A 16,409-nucleotide genomic window follows, 5' to 3' on the forward strand; every position below is an offset into this window, starting at 1 on the left:
CCTGTAGCCCAATTCTTCTCTACCCAGAATGATGACTGCTATACGGGGAGAGGCAACACAGCACAGGTTCAACCCCTAGTGACCCATTTCTGGGTGTGTAAACGTGAGCAAAGCACTTTATTACTCTATACTTAGGTTTCTTCATCTCTAAACTGGCACTAATCTCATTTCAGCAAGGTTGATGGGAGAAGAGTAAAATCGCATACATGAAGGCATTTTGTTGCTGTTTCCATCTAGATGTCCTAGACTAACTACCTCAACGTATTACAATCCACAGTCTGGAGTGTAAATTAGTATGTCTCTATTTTATTTCCATTTCTCAGCTGACATCTTTACACAATTTACAGCACTGGCAAATGGCACGAAAATGTGCTCCAAGCATAATGAAGCTTCTCATACCATTTTTCCTGCTGCTGCAGGACAGGATGCTGCACCCAACAGTGTAGAAGCATCAAGGATGGGGCTGTCGAAACATACCAAGGACCTTCAACACCAATCGATGCAGATGAAGGGCCAGCTATAAACTTCTGCATGCATGCAGGCTGCATTTTGTGGCATCAGCTATTTCCAGCATCGCTAATGTACTGTAGGCATATACATATGTATGTATATGTAGATATAATATATGTGTGTATATATATATCCATTCCCTTTTCTTTCTTCTGGTTGTCAAACAGTATGAAGACCCAAGATTATGCATGAAATGGTCACAGCACAATGCAAAAAGTAAAGTGTCCCCTACAACCAAGGTGGCCAAGGGCATGTTGAAATTTGCTTTGCTGTAGTTCTGCTTACACCAGCAATTCTATAGTCATACATGGTACACACAAGAGAGTGCAGCATCACTGAACTGCACCATAAATGGATTGCATTGAATCCATTAAGAAATTTCCACCATAGATTACTAACATGCCACATATGCACAATCTAGCATTCTTGTAAATGAGTCTGATGTGTTAGTAAAAATCCAAGGCTATTTTGACAAACTTCAGAAAAACTAATGATTCTTTGCCAAGAAATGTTTAAAGCTTGTCTGAAACTTTAAAATACATCCACTTTGGCATGCTGCTTTTGAAAGTTTTTAGTGACTATATTTATAGTTTATAGTTCTTCAATGGTACATGGCGTACTGCAGAAACAAGGCTGGCTCCTCCTTATAGTGATAACTGCACATTCAAATGGCATTTAAAGGGGCAACACGTCGATACCCATCTGATACTGCTTGTTTTGTTTTTGAGATTCATTTGGTTGCATTTAACTTGGTCTGTGAATTATGTGAAATTTGATTGGACTCTAGATATTTCATATGCTGATAACCCTATTGAACTTGCTTTCATAACAAACCTATCTATACTTTCAAGCCAAAAACTACTTTATATAAATTTGATTTTGATTCAACCAGTATTTTCTAGACTATAATTTTAAACAGGAGCTAAAAATGCTGGCTGAATCCATGCAGATTTTAAATTTCAAATATTTTAACAATTATTTTCTTTTGAATAATTACATTATGAAATTTAAATTTCTGAAACATATTCCTTTTACTTAAAAAACAACCCTGTGTATTTGTCACTCCATGTAGACTTGTATGGAGCACAGAATGACTCTAATTGCTATACTTGGTGCCTTCTTCTTTCCTTCATAACCCTCTAACATTTATGCTGAGTAGTTACAGAAATAAGAGCACTTACGAATTTTATTTTTTCACTTAAATCACTGAGAATCAAAACTTGAACACTTATTTTAACTTATTTTGAGTATGCAATCTGCTTATCAAATAAAACTAATGAATTTATAACAAACTCTATTTACAAGAGTGGTTGTTTGTGGCATATATAGCACATTTAAATGTTTTGCTTTTTATTAAGAATTTAGGCAAGAAACTATATATATATATATATCCAATGCTTATAACAAAACCCTTAAAATCACCTATATTTTTAAAATTACTTTTTATTATGTAAGTTTCAGGTGTACAGTACTGTAGTTCAACATCTGTATACACTACCTGATATAATTTCGATTGGTCAAAATACCTGCATGATTTTGATTTGAGACCAACTGAGAATTGCTTGTGTAATTATCATTTTAGTAGCTTTAGAAATGGAGCTGCGACAACTTTGGAGCACTTATAAATGGCATAAAAGCATTCTGCTGCTCATCATAGAAAGAATGTGTAGGCCAACAAGAGGTATCTTTGAAACCCCATGCTATTAAAGCACCCTCTACAGCCCTCACGGACACACGATTCCCCACTGACCTCAATGGGAAATCCACGTGCGTAAGGGCTGTTGGATTGAGCCCTATTAGAGTTGGTTTTTAAGAAACAAAGCTGTAAATTAGCAAACCTGGTTGGCTGTGGCTGTTGCAGCGAAGGGAACACTTGTGGCAGATGTTGTTGCTGCGGACACAGTGGCTGGCGTAGCACCGTGCACCATGGGAACTTTCGGAGGGAAAATCATATAAGCAAACATACAGAAGAGTGTAGCAATATGGAAACCATGGCAACATGGAGGAGATAATTGGGCATGGTATTTATCACAGCAGTAAGCCATGTGACGGGACATCATCACCAGCGAGTGACATGCAATCACAGCGCAAAGCAGGACAACATTCCAAGGAGAGAGGGGGAAGGGGGATGAAAGAGAAAAAAAAGGGGAAAAAAAGCTTGTTACCATCAAATCAAGAAAATTGACACAAACAGGCTTAATTTGCTAAGTCAACACCAAGAATTTTATATAGTGTTCATAGTTAGACATTCAAAATCTAAGTTAAAATACAGATATTTACTTCATATATACAATTATCTGGTTTTGAATAAAAGTATGTTTTCTTATTTACTATTATAAAAATACACAATATATTACTTTTATGAGATAGTTTGTTTTTTTTTTTACACACCAGAACTCATAGTCCAATCAAAATCCACCAAAGGTGACTAAAGGAAACTTGTGTGTAAAGAAAACACTTATGTGAGTCCATGTCAATTAAATAGAAAATGGCATTTAATTGACAGGTGTTAGTAAAAAGGAAATGGACTTGCCCAATAGATACAAGTTAAACTCAGCAGTGGATTTTGAGGGGCTGTGAGGTGCACCATAGGTTTAAGATAATCAAGAAACAAAGCTGGCACCTACCAACACTTGTAGCGGGTGTCATGCACAATATTGAGCCTGCCCATCATGCATTGCAACAGGAAGGTGGATTTGAAAAGGGAAAAGAATTAAAACATCCCATCACACGTGTAATTAGGAAATTCATTTGAACAAAGAAGAAAAATTGTTATTATGGGAACAGTGGCATGTAACTGTCAGCACAATCAAATCATACAATAGCATAGTGATCAATTAGAACTAGTCTCAAGTGAAGAATAAAAGCCAGTTTAACTGTGTGCTGGTACACTTTGTTTCTCCTAATTGCTGCCTATAAATAAAAGTGAATTTAAAAAAAAAAATGGAAACCTGCTTAATTCTTTTAAAAATAATATTGCAATTTGTTTTGTTTTAATCTGGTTACTGGCCATCTGGTGGCTTTACTATTTCTGACTTTTTAACATATGAATTGAGCACATGTTAAATAATTAAGAGAAATTTACTAAGAGGCTAAATAATTCAACGCACAGAACTGACTTAACAATGCAATGAAACCAAAGCACTCATTTCATTCCCTTAGTTTTATTTATTTCCCTGTTCAATGCAGCAGCAACCACACAGAAATGGAAGGGGTTGTGATCAACCATACAGGAATTTTATTTGGAGGGATACCAAGCAATATAAATAAGGCATAAGGAGAAACTGAACTTCTGCACTGCCTTAGTTTGGAATTTAAATGTACAGAAAACATTTAGATGGGACACACTTTCTTAAAGTCTCGAACTGATTTATTACTTAGAAGGTATCTGAGAAAGCAGACTGGTTTTCCTTGATGTTTTAAACCTTCAGGACTTCTCAGAACGGCAAGTGTTCTATGAAATTTCACATTCAAAAATGGTTAATTGGATTAGAATAAAAACCCTGAATGGGGGATAATGAGATATATACACTGCATAGGGGGTGTTGGCACTGATGTTCACAATGGCTCCACCACAACGTTAAAATCAGTATTACATAGATAGTACCTGTTCTCTTTGCCATATAAACATTGGAAAATCTACCTAATCTTACCAAGCACAGGGCACTTTCCCATATACTGAATTACTGTTCTTTCTATGAGACTATTTTAGACTCCTAGGTTTTAAAATATCATATGATTTTATATTTCTATCTAAATCTTGGCACATCCTATTTACATACTAGCAGCATCTGGGATGAACATTTGTTAGAAAAAATCTGCCAATTGCGTCTTGTCAGAGATGGCCCTACAAAACAAAGCTGCCATTGAGAAGCATAGATTACTTCACTGGCATCCTTGTAACAGCTGCAATTAGACTGTTATCACAATTAAGACTGTGGGCGCAATGATCAATGATTAAACTCGGGAAGAGAGCTAGGGAGGCATTGTCTCAGGTGGAGTACTGTTACACTGATAGGCATTATTTATGAAGACACTTGAAGATCTCTGTCATTTGCTACCACTACTGAGTCAAAGCCTTGTGGAAGACAACAGAAACAAATCAGTGATAACTGAGACAGTAATTTGAGACAGTAGAGCAAGCAAACTTTAATATTCTAGATTCTATGAAATCATTATCCTCCAACAGTTGGGCCAGAAGACTGGGAAAGAATGAATGAAAGATGAATGAAAAAGAATAATGTGGAATTTGAGAAATATTTGTTTTAAATACTGTCCAGGGTAAGTTTTAAATTTATTATTATGCTGCAATTTGTCTATTATGTTTCATCCCATGCATAAGGAAGGCTGCACATGCTGAAAATGAGTTAACCTTATCCTACCTCTCTAAAACCCTAAAGCTTTCAGGATTTGAATTTCAGTTTGAGCTATCTTCCTCATTACCATTAAAACCAATGCACACAGTTTTGAGAGGGATTTGCAGCAAATAAACATAAGGCAGCAATGAAAATACTAGCCAGGGTGCAGTAACTCACAAATATGAAGACATAATGCTGTAGGACCCACTTACCGAAATAAAAAATCACTTTTGAAATGACCATAATAGTCATCTTTACATCAGATTGGTTGATTTATGAATAATGATTGCATAAATAGCCAATTAAAATTTTTTATTCAATTTTCAGCATAAGGTAAAATTTAAGTGAACGTATTTGTCAATTTCAAATTTCCCCTACAAAGGTAGAGCAGAATGGTGTGCTTCTGAGGAATGCAAGATGTTAATTACATGATTTTTAAATTGAAATGTTAAGTTAATCTGTATGAAGATTCAGAAAATACAACTAGGAAAGTAGTTTACCAATGAGATGTATGTGTAGTTCAAATCAGTTCAAGGAGAAGGGAAAAAAGTAGAGAGGAAAAGAACTATAGAGATTTTGTTGGAGGTTTTACATGTGGTAATTCAAGCCTATTTAGGTGTATTATGATAGGAGTAAAAAGCTGATTTAAAGCCTTCTAAAAATACTCTATATCATTTAGAACTAAAAGTTCACAATAAATTGAATTATTCTTAAAACTGATGTCTAAAGAAACAACAGCTTCATATAATTTATTTTTATAATCTATTGAATTATATTTTGTGTCTCTACTGAGTTCAGGAAACAACAAAAAAACAGTGCTTACTACATTCCTGGCTTTATTCCAAATTCTTAGACCTGTCTGTAAAAGCGCTTTAAGAAGATGTTTTATCAAATTATGCTTAAAACTAACTTACACATAACTTTATGAAATAATCACCAGTATTATCTCCTTTTTATATATGAAAAAATTAAAGTATAACTTATGGTAGACTGTATTTAAACTTCCAAGCCAGATTTATAATCATTATGCTAAGGTTCAAATAAACCATCTTTATTAACTTCATTAATCATATAAAAATGATAATTGAAAGTTTTGTTTTCTTTTCTTTCTGTAAAAGCAACCCCATCCCCTGCATCTCTCCTCTTATTCCAAACCCTTAGGAAAGTTTTCTGGACTTCTGTTTCCTTCTTTCTAGGAGTGTTTGCTCAAGGTGAAGCTGAAGCTGTTGAAAGCAAACTTATTTTTAGGTTTTTAAAAATCATAAGCCTACAATGACTGAGGGCAATATGCTAGGAAGAGAAGTATGCTTTTGCAGATGGCAAGTGGGCAAAAATGGTGAAGGAAAGCAGAGAGAAAAAAATTCTTCCAGACTCTGAAGAGAAGGCGAGAAGCGTGCAGGACCCCTCGGTAATTGGGCTGGTGGTGTGTTCTTTCACAGAAGTGCTGCCAGAAGCAGGCTTTCCAGGGAATGGGCTGCATGGGAGGCTAAGGAGCGTAGGCAAGGATGCTGGTACCCAAGGCAGGCACAGAAGCCCTGGAGCACCTGCCTTCAAGGGATCTTCTAAGCATGGACAATGATTACATCAGTAATGGCCAGTGTTGACTGAAGAATGGAGACTGGGTAACCTGTCTGAGACTACTGGACGGCACAGGATCACCATTCGAGTAGAGGTGGGAAAGAAGAGGAGATGTGAGGATGGGAATCCTGGAATTTCAGTGGTGCCTGATACATCTATCCAATACTGTAACTGAAGTTTAGAATTGGACTTAATATAAATTCAGGAAAACAAAACTGATGTAAATATAAGTGTTATTTCGTGAAATTTATACCTACAACATAAGTAGACATTAGATTACGTATACTCTGTATGAATAGCAAATTTAGTCTTAACGGGTGAAGGTAAAAAAAAATGGACTATACATCTAAAAAAATAAAAATTTCTTCAGTGTGAACATGGTCCAAATTACTTATATTTATCTTTAAATGAGATGGAGGGTATAAAAGTAAAAGGCTAGAAAACTTTCTTGGGAGGGGTGGTAGTGGGATGGGAGATGCAGTGGGATGTAGTTGACTGAATGAAAAGAAAGACGGATGAACAAGTGAGTTAGAAGGATGTGCGGTGCTAAGTCGTTTCAGTTGTGTCAGACTCATTGTAACCCCATGGACTGTAGCCCGCCAGGCTCCTCTGTCCATGAGATTCTCCAGGCAAGAATACTGGAATGAGTCGCTATGGCCTCCTCCAGGGGAATCTTCCTGACCCAGGGATCGAACCCGCATCTCTTTTGTCTCCTGCATTGGCAAGCAGGTCCTTTACCACTGGCACCACCTGGGAAGCCCAGGAAGAAGGATAGGTGGATGGAAAACAGGGAAGGAAAGAAGAAAAAGAGGAAGATAAGGAGGTAGGAACAGAAAGAATAGATAGATGGTTAGAAAGATGGATGGATAAATGGACAGATGAATGCATACATGGATGGATGCATGGATGGATTGATGGATAGATGGGTAAAGGCCACATAAGTCTAAGTTTGTTCTTAAAAGTTATGGTATATACTAATTTTTCTTTACTAGTTAGGTGGCTTGTCATGGAATCCTGATCTTTTGCTAGCAACCTGTTCTGTATACAGTTACCTGCTGCAAAGATTTAGTCAACCATGCTTCACTGTAATGTCAATGAAATAGACCTATATATCCCTGATGTTATTATTGAAGCAACAGACTACAGAATTCGAAAACTCTAAACTGCAAAAAATAAATAGCTTTCTTTCTCTAATCAGTTCCAATAAAGTCTTCAAATATAACTTCCAAATTATAATATTGTGGTTAGATAGGATGCTCTGATCACAGAATTCATCTATAGGTCTGCAGAATAACCTAGACTTTGGAAAATGAATTTCCTTTTCCTCCCTATCCCATGAGATGACACATGAATTTATGGTAGGATAGATTTTCTGTAGTTCTCAAAAATTAATTGACAATGTTTAAAAATGGACAGATTTCACATATAACTGTTCAAAAGTCCAGAGTATCTGGGAAATACATCATAAGATCTAGCAATACTGGACACCAGAGCCATCACTTTGAGTTGAATACAACCAACCCTGAGAGGCACAGACACAACCACCCATAGTCACAAAGACTATGACATATATGGAGCCACAAAGGGTGTCCAGCGCACAACAGGTACAACCTACAGGGCAGATAATCTTCTAAGGCAACAAAAGGCTAAGTCTGAACACCGACTGTCCCCTTCAGACTAGGCCTAAGCTCTCCTGCACCTCCCAGACCCCATAGCTTCAAATTTACTTCTTGCTTCACTTGTTCATATTTCCTGCCTGGCTTTTAAGGCATTTGGGTTTTTATATATTTTCTACATTAGATTTCTTTCCTTCCCAGCTGTATAATAAAGTGGTTTGGCAGGAGTATAGATGGGCTATCCATTATAACTTTTTAATGTCACTGTGGCACATAAGTACATATGAGATTAAAAATACTCTGAAGGAATGAAGGAGGTACTACCTACTTCTATGTGATGACTAAAAGTTAACCTGCAAGCTCTTTAAAACTGGGTTACAAATAAACCTTATTTGATATTACTATTGCAATAATTACATATTGACTACAAATATAAAAAAATATTTCTGATGCAAATTTATCATAAAAAATGCAAACAAATCTTAAAAATTTCAGCATATTTCTTTTTTTTTAATTTTAATTGGAGGCTAATTACTTTACAATATTGTATTGGTTTTGCCATACATCAACATGAATCCGCCACGGGTGTACACATGTTCCAATATATTGTGGCACATTTTATTTAACAATGCTTAGTTTCTAGACAGAGAAGTAAGTATGACTCTGATTTATAAAGGTATTTATTGGTTTTCCCTGAGTTGAATTTTATCTCACATCTTTTGCTCTATCCTATCCACAGACTAAAATCCATTCCATAGAGAGACTATGGTCATAAATCAGAGTCATACATGTCATACAATTAATGATTATACTTATTTAGAAAAGTCTTCAGTCATGTGAATGTTGTTGGAGAAAATGATGCAAAATCCACTTGATAAAAGAGATTATTTTAGGTTTCTTTAAGTAATACATGGAAGAAGTTAAATTTGTTTTCACTTTTAGATTTTTAAATAGAGAAACTGTCATTTCTAGTAGTAATGTTTCATTCAGTGAAATAAACTGACAAAAATAGTTGTTAATTTCTTCAAAAAGATCACAGTAGTTACCTACAATTCCTTGAAACTTTGTCTAGTGATCTGACTATAGAAAAATTGATAGATTATTTGTTGGAGACAGCATAAATCCAGGGGAATGGAAATTTATACTAAAGCAAAAAAAATTATTTCTGGAAATCTCTGAAAACATACATATGTTGAGAAAAAATTTTTAATTTTATAAAACTTAAAAGAAATGTGACTTTTCCTTCAGAGTACAACAAATACCCAAAGATCAAATGACTTAATTTCTATTCTAAAATGGACAAACTTCAACTTGATAGATACTATTTCATGAGTTCAAATATAACTTTATCTGTGGTGCTAGGGCAGGCTATTTCAATTAGTGGAATATTCTATTCTAGTTCATTGAATGTTACTACATATTCTACACATGGATGGCTAGTTTTCAAAGAGGCACTGTATAAAAAGCTGTACTTGGCAGTAAAACCTAATGAGAATATAATTTATTCTCACTATTAAAAAATAAATTATCACATTTCCTCATGGTATTTTGAACCTAATGTACTATAAATACTGTTAGCATAGTATAACATACTAATGGGTCTGGATCTTTGACATACACACCTAACCATAAATTAATCAATTTAATTAATAAAATTATTTTATTAACTGAATCTCTTAACACAAGGCAATTTTTAAGAAAGATTAAGAGATGAAGAGGAAAATAAGATTAGAGTCTCTGGTTACTTGAATTCTAGATTATAAGGAATGTAATATGTATTGTCTGAAGCAAATGAAGAGTAAGTAAAAGTAATAAATTTCCAGGTAATTAAGTGACTGATTATGTTTTTAAATTGTAAATCTTTGTGTATAGTTCTAGAGTATGTTTATGTTACTACGTTGAAATCAACTGAAACCAGAAATGTGTAACTCACTTATACATGTAAACTTCACCAGGTACTTAGGGCTACTTCAATATAAGCTCAGGAGCAACAGCTTTAAGTGATGTATACTGATTGGTACCAATAAGATTGGAACAGAGTCAGTTTTTTATTCTCCACCTTGAAAACAAACAGGCTGAAAAATAAAAATCAAAACTGAAGTGTCATTTCATATAATTCAAATGAACTCTGGAATCATGAAGGCAAAGGGGTCTTACAGCAGGAAAGGGTCATAAAATAGCTTGACAGACACATAACGGTGTTGAGGAAAGAGAAAAAAAAAAAGAGAACTCTATTTCATTTCAAATTACACAAATACAAATAAATATACAAAATATCACTGACTTCTCATCCATTTTTCATCAACCTAAAACTCTTAATTTTTAAGGAAAATCATAGGAGAGACCTGAGATAACTTTTCATCTTACCTTCCACCTGCTCTATGACTAAAAACGACTAGGGGCGTGGCTTATCTGCTCTACCGACAGAAATCTACATGCATTATCAGATTTATTTATTAACAGACTCAAACGCCTTACCTGGTGGGAGAAATGCTGTATGCTGCTGTAACTGCATGTTGGCTAGAGCCTGTTGGTATTGGAAAATACCAGTGTTAAAGACTGCTGTGGCACCGTTGGTTTTTTCAAGAGCAGGCCTCTTTGGTAATGGGGGAAGTACAGCTTGAGGAATTCCCTGTTTAGTGAGTGAGTATAAAAAACAAATACCAGTAAAAAGAGAAAAAGAAAAAAGAAAAATCAGTTGAAGGCTAAAATTGTTAGGAAGCATGAGCAAGCAAGCAGCAGAGCACTTAACTACCCGAGGAAAAAAACATCCAATAAACAAAAATTTAAAGGGAAAAAAAAAAAGCAAGATAAAAGCTTTAAAGGAAGCATTATTTTTGTCTTGGAGAAAAACAATCCCACTAGTATGAGAGCACATGTTATAATGTGTTAAAGTGTTTTAAGTCCCATAATGCTTCAGGCTTTCTGGGAGAAGCCGTTGATTTGGGAAAAGAAGAAAAGCTGCACTGCGAGCTCCATGAGGATTGACAAGTATAAGCAATGTTAATAGTTAATTGTACGAAGTGACCGAAACTGGTAAAATAAACCCAGTCCCACTCTGCCCCCCTCCCCACATCTACCTAAACATGCACATGTCCCAGAGCATGCAAGTTTTTTTTTTTTTCTTAAAACACTGAACTATAAATATTAAAAAGTCAATAATTCTATCACTAAAGCCATGCTAACCAAACAGGTACATAAATATACAGTCCAAAAATACATTTTTAATGTCCTTCAAATACTTCATTAGAACATTCTACAATGTAGTTAAACTGAATGTGGGCTGCTGGGTTTTTGGATTCTTTCATTGTACCACATCTGTCCAGGGACTTGTTTACAGTCTTTCCACTAATTTTGTCAGGAAACCACACTCAGTTTTCATTGTACTTTACAACTTTATAACAGAAAAAGGAATATATATATTTAAATTGATTAAAAAAAAAAAAAAACTTGTATCTACAATAAAGCTACATGCCAAGCTAAAAGGTGAAAGGTCATAGTACCAGGTCAAAGGTTGCCTCGAGGGGTCGCTTCAGTGATTTGACAGCCGACTGAGTCTTAATTAGCAGGCAGCGAGCACATGATGGCAATGGGCCAGTGGGGTTCAAGCGCATTAACATAAACAGCAAGCAGAGGTGCATCATGGGGGCAGCAGTGCATTTTTGGGTAGGTGAGAAAAAACAAATAAAAAAACAAATCATCGGAATGCCATATACAACGAATAACAAGACTAAGCATGCACAATAAAGGCACTACTGAGTTGTTATTGGGAGGATAACTCCTCTTCGTAGTTAATTACAAACAAGATACTCTAACAGAAAAAAAAAAAAAAAAGAAGAGTGGAAGGAAGAGAAGAGGAGAGAGTCTGCCTTCTGTATTTTTGCTCAAGTATCCATAAACAAACACAGAAAAGACCTCTCCGTAACTATTTGACTGTGCTACGAAATACCACACAGTGTTCTTTTTCATGAATAATTTAACAATTAAGTCATATATTTATGTAAAAAAAAAAAGGACAACATTAAAACAGCTAAGCAAAGAACAAAAATGGACTCATTAAAATCAGCTATTAGATCACGTTAAAATTTACCTTCGTTATATAGTTTAGTATCTGTTCTAAATGATCCATTTCTAACTCTTCCTTCAGTACTGCTTTCTCCTTTCTATGTAATGGCATAGGCAAACTTCTCTGGTTTTACAGTTCTGTTTATGCCACAATATAGTTCAAGAGAATCTAGATAAGCAAACTGCTCAACATCATGTATTGAATTCTTAAAACAGTTTTGTTGAAGCAATTCTCCTAAACAGTTTCAGATTTTGTTATGGTTAAAGCAAAATAAATGTAGAGAAGAGCCTTGATGTGCAGAAGAACACACCGAAGGAAAACAATGGCTGATTAGATAGCACACAGAAATAAGAGGATCAGAAATGGCAGTATCGTTAAACCGAAAAGGAGACAGGTGTTCTGTACAAAGCAGAAATTTCAGAAACCCTACATCCAGAGTAAGACAGAGTATTAAAAATTAGGCCGAGGGTAGGAGCAATCTGAACCATTTGAGGAGTTACCCTCACTTCTCTGAATGGTCACTTCATTATGTATTGTCTGGGATACCTGAACAAACATATCTTCAGCAAAAAAAAAAAAAAAAAATTTTTAAAGGTTAATAAATGAATAGCTTGTTGTCAGATACAGCTGTTCACTGTTTTGTGACCGTTAACAAGGACTGAGCTAAGATCTCTACTCACCATGGCAGCTGCAGTGGCTGCAGCCTGTGCTGCGGCAGCCTGGTTGACCTGGTATTGGGCAGCCTTGATCTTGGCTTGCAGATGTGCGGGAGGATGGAAGTATTTGCACTTTTCCCGAGAGCATCTCCCTTTGATGTAATCCATACACACGGTGACTGTGTTGTCATTGGTGTCAATCATTGTGCTGTCAGCAGGATGGGCAAACCGACAATCATTTTCTCCTCTGTTGCAATTGCCTCGCTGGTACTCTCGACATACCTATGGGGTCATAAAGTGCACGAAGGTCAGTCAATATGGACAAGTAGAAACTTTCTCAAGATTTAAAGTGCAAGAGTGGTGACAGAAGGCTACAGGTGAAAGGGGGAAAGAATTTGCAAAGGAACCACAAAATAACTTGAAAACTGTGTGTGTGTGTTAGTCACTCAGTTGTGTCTGACTCTTTGCAACCCCATGGGCTGTAGCCTGCCAGGCTTCTCTGTCCATGGAATTCTCCAGGCAAGAATACTGGAATGGATTGCCATTGCCTCCTCCAGAGAAACTTCCCGACCCAGGGACTGAACTCTGGTCTCCTTCCTCACAGGCATATTCTTTACTATTTGAGCTACAGGGAAATTGTAGTATACTAATTACAGCCCCATTTCAATAAAATGTCCATTAGGAAGAAAACGCACTTAAGATACTAACTATGGTAAAACATCTAATTTAAATAAAGTTGATATACTTATTTATTGTTGTTGTTCAATCGCTTAGTTGTTTCTGACTCTTTTGTGACCCCATGGACTGTAGCTCACCAGGCTCCTCTGCCCATGGGACTCTCCAGACAAGAGTATTGGAATAGGTTGCCATTTCCTTCTCCAGGGGATTTTCCCAACCCAGGAACTGAGCCTGCAACTCCTACATTGCAGGTGGATTCTTTACTGCTGAGCCATCATGGAAGGCCACACTTACTCATTACTAAGGAGGAAACAGTAACTCTGTAGTGAAGAACTCTATAGACACCCACTTAACCAAACAAAGTTAATATCACCAGTAATAAAGACATAATGATACCACATATTTACTGATATGATGCACTTAAAAAAGGTTACAACATCACATTTGTTGTATTATTGCTGAGAATGCATAACCTGAATTTAATCATGACAATACATTAAACAAACTAAAACGGTAGGATGTTTTACAAAATGACTCATCAGTACTCTCCCAAAGTGTCAAGGTCATGAAAGACAAAGAAAGACTGAGACACTGTTATAGACTGAAGGATCCTGATTCAGAGGAAGGATACTGGGAGCACAATGGATGAAATTTGATTAAGGTCTGTAGATTGGTTAATAGCAGCATATCAATGCTAATTTTCTGGTTTTGTAAGCGGTAACATGGTTATGTAAGCTGTCAATATTTAGGTAAGCTGGGTGAAGGAGATGTAGGAATTCAGTTCTATTTTTGCAAATTTTACGCTAATCAGAAATAATTTAAAAGTGAAAGTGTAAAAAGTAAAATGATAGCTTTTTTATAAAATGTTTCTAAGAGCTATATTTTTGATCATTAGAGATTCACCAGGTAGTAATGTAAAGCAGATGCAAAGGATTCGTTTTTGTCATTTGTTTGTTTTATATCTATTAATTTTGGATGGGGTCCCTGGAGAAAAGGTGCAAATGGATTATTTTTCACCCATTTGCTTGATTCAGACCTCTTACTATTAAAGGTTGTTGGGGATTTCCCAGGTGGCACAGTGGTAAAGAATCTGCCTGCCAATTCAGGAGATGTGGGTTTAATCCGTGGGTCAGGAAGATCCCGTGAAGTAGGAAGTGGCAACCCACTCCCGTATCCTTGCCTGGAAAATTCCATGGACAGAGGAGCCTGTTGGGCTACAGTCCATGGGGTTGCAAAGTGTTGGATACGACTGAGCACACACTTTATAGCTCTTTTCAAAAAGTTGCCAGCACTTTCATTCAGGAAAGTTTGACCTTTTTACCACAAGAGGGCCACCTAAACACAAAAAGTCCTTGTGATATTTTTATGCTCTTGTTACTTCATGCTTTAAGGATGTTTCCTTTTTGTTTTTCACAAATCTTTTACAAACTGAGCAGATACAGTCCCTGAACACTCTATTTTGGAATTCATGAAGAAAAAAAAAAGGCGAACTCTGCTATGGTTTAAAAAACAAAGATTTTCTTGGATTTAAGTACGTAAAATGATTACATTCAATTCTAAGCGTTTCTCCCTTTTATATCCATATCCCATTATTGAGGAAAATGATTCCTTTTAAAAAGGCCTCTATAATTTGTATCATGCTACATGTTAAAAAAAGAGCATCTTGTACTTTTAGAAACCTCAAGCTAAAGCAATGCATCTTATCTACATAGCCGAGTCAACTCTACTCATCACTTCAATTTATATAATTTTAAAAAAGTATTAAATAATTACTCTGTGCAAAATACTCCGAGAAATATTAGGAGTAAAAGATGACTTAGAAAGTTACAAAAGATGCTCCTTTTTTTAATCATTACATTTATCTTCTTGAATAGAAGAAAACAAGGATATTGAAAGGATATTGAGGAGTTTATAATTTGAAAAGCAAACGTGGTTAAGCTGTTATCCGGAATTCTTGTCCTCCACTCTCACTGGGCATGCAATCAAGCTGTGCCGCTTTCTAAACCACAAATCCCCACTTACTAAATTAGACTTCTCAAAATACGAGGAGATTTTAAATACGGATTAAATACGGATAAAAACTTTTCATGTATATATGTAAAACTTATGCATAAGCAAAAAGGCCACTTTTCTGTTTAAAAAATCTATGTCAATTCAGCCTCATTCAACAGGAAACTGTTGTTCGGACACTACTGCTGTTAGCTTTTCAGTAATTTTTGCTTTCTCGAATATGCTCACAAAGAATCTGCCGGCAGCTGAACCAACACTCTTTTCCAATTTCTCTTACTCTGCCACAATGACAAGAAATAACATCTAAAGGTAGTCTATCTGCAGGAGCCTGAATAACTACTAAAATCAAAGATTTGTTATTTTCCAAAAGCAATTACACCAGTGTTTGTGCCAGAAATTTGAGCAACAGTCCCCCAAAATAAAACCTGAATGCTGGGCTGATTTTGACTTTTTATTTCTCTGTCTGTCTCAATGTTCTTTTTATTTTTAGGAATATGAACTTACCATCAGGTTGCATAAAGATGGTCATTCTAAGACCTCTTCTGGTCCCTGTCTATTTGCTTTATACATGTGTATATGTGTGTTTTGTATAAGTTAGTATGTGTCTTTTGTATAAGTTAATAACTGTTTTAGTACAATTTTGTACTCTTTACAGTCTTGCAGGATTCATTTAGGGAGAATTCTAAAAAACACTTAAGCAGAGTTGATAACTCGCAGTCAGCTTAGAATCTTGTCCTAAAGTGACTGTTTCATTTTTTTTTTTTTTTTAATCCAGCTTAATGTTTCTCCTGACAAGAGAAACAGAACAGAAGAAATACACTGAAATAGCTTTTCTCCAATTATTCTTGCCTTTGAAAAAATATAAAGAAGAAACAGAAAATCTCTTGTGTAAACTTGTACTGGTGCGAGCCACAAGGCCAGGGGGCCTAGAGAATGT

General features: G+C 35.7%; 1 protein-coding gene across 48 annotated transcripts in view; it reads right to left on the reverse strand.

The window, feature by feature from the left end:
* The window catches only part of MBNL1 (muscleblind like splicing regulator 1), a 222,460-nt gene that overhangs the window by 7,068 nt on the left and 198,983 nt on the right, over positions 1-16,409 (reverse strand). For 15 of the 48 annotated variants that reach the window (XM_024992665.2, XM_024992547.2, XM_024992516.2 and 12 more), the window contains 5 exons: positions 12,809-13,066; positions 11,566-11,619; positions 10,541-10,694; positions 3,138-3,173; positions 2,349-2,443 (listed from right to left, as the gene is read on the reverse strand). In XM_024992665.2, the coding sequence (XP_024848433.1) occupies positions 2,349-2,443; positions 3,138-3,173; positions 10,541-10,694; positions 11,566-11,619; positions 12,809-13,066 (597 nt within the window). Of the gene's footprint in view, positions 1-399; positions 464-2,348; positions 2,444-3,137; positions 3,174-3,655; positions 10,243-10,540; positions 10,695-11,565; positions 11,620-12,808; positions 13,067-16,409 lie in introns of those variants that run through there. The other 33 variants (XM_024992590.2, XM_059887077.1, XM_024992596.2 and 30 more) reach the window with 12 other exon arrangements.

Source organism: Bos taurus, chromosome 1 (genome assembly GCF_002263795.3).
Source record: "Bos taurus isolate L1 Dominette 01449 registration number 42190680 breed Hereford chromosome 1, ARS-UCD2.0, whole genome shotgun sequence".
NCBI lineage: Eukaryota > Metazoa > Chordata > Mammalia > Artiodactyla > Bovidae > Bos > Bos taurus.